The 379-nt window shown below is 53.0% G+C and overlaps 1 protein-coding gene across 1 annotated transcript in view; it reads left to right on the forward strand.

Annotated features, from left to right (window-relative positions):
- Positions 1–4: 4 nt before the first annotated feature.
- The window catches only part of LOC104408057 (U5 small nuclear ribonucleoprotein 200 kDa helicase-like), a gene marked incomplete at both ends in the record, with an annotated part of 4925 nt that continues 4550 nt past the window's right edge, over positions 5–379 (forward strand). Inside the window, one exon of the mRNA XM_010017520.1 lies at positions 5–70. Within this exon, the coding sequence (XP_010015822.1) occupies positions 5–70 (66 nt within the window). The remainder of the gene's footprint in view (positions 71–379) is intronic.

A 379-nucleotide genomic window follows, 5' to 3' on the forward strand; every position in this document is an offset into this window, starting at 1 on the left:
CAAAACAAAGGAGACACGTGAGACCTACGAGGTGCTGCTGAGCTTCATTCAGGCAGCTCTTGGTGACCAGGTGAGGCAGAGATCGAGCCCTTTAGATCTGTGAATCGTTCCCTGTAATCCCATGGGGTGGCCTTGCTTCATCAGTGCTGGATTTTGGGCTTGGCCATGCTGTGGTGGTGGGTTTGGGGGTCTCCATAAGGGGCCAGAAATAAGAGCGACCAAGAGTATGCCCTATTTCATAGAGTCATTGAATAGTTTGGTTGGAAAGGACCTTAAAGTCACCCATTTCCAACCCCTGCCACGGGCAGGGACACCTTCCACTAGAGCAGGTTGCTCCAAGCCCCTGTGTCCAACCTGGCCTTGAACATCGGCATGGCGA

Source organism: Nestor notabilis, unplaced genomic scaffold (assembly GCF_000696875.1).
Source record: "Nestor notabilis isolate BGI_N333 unplaced genomic scaffold, ASM69687v1 scaffold32466, whole genome shotgun sequence".
NCBI lineage: Eukaryota > Metazoa > Chordata > Aves > Psittaciformes > Psittacidae > Nestor > Nestor notabilis.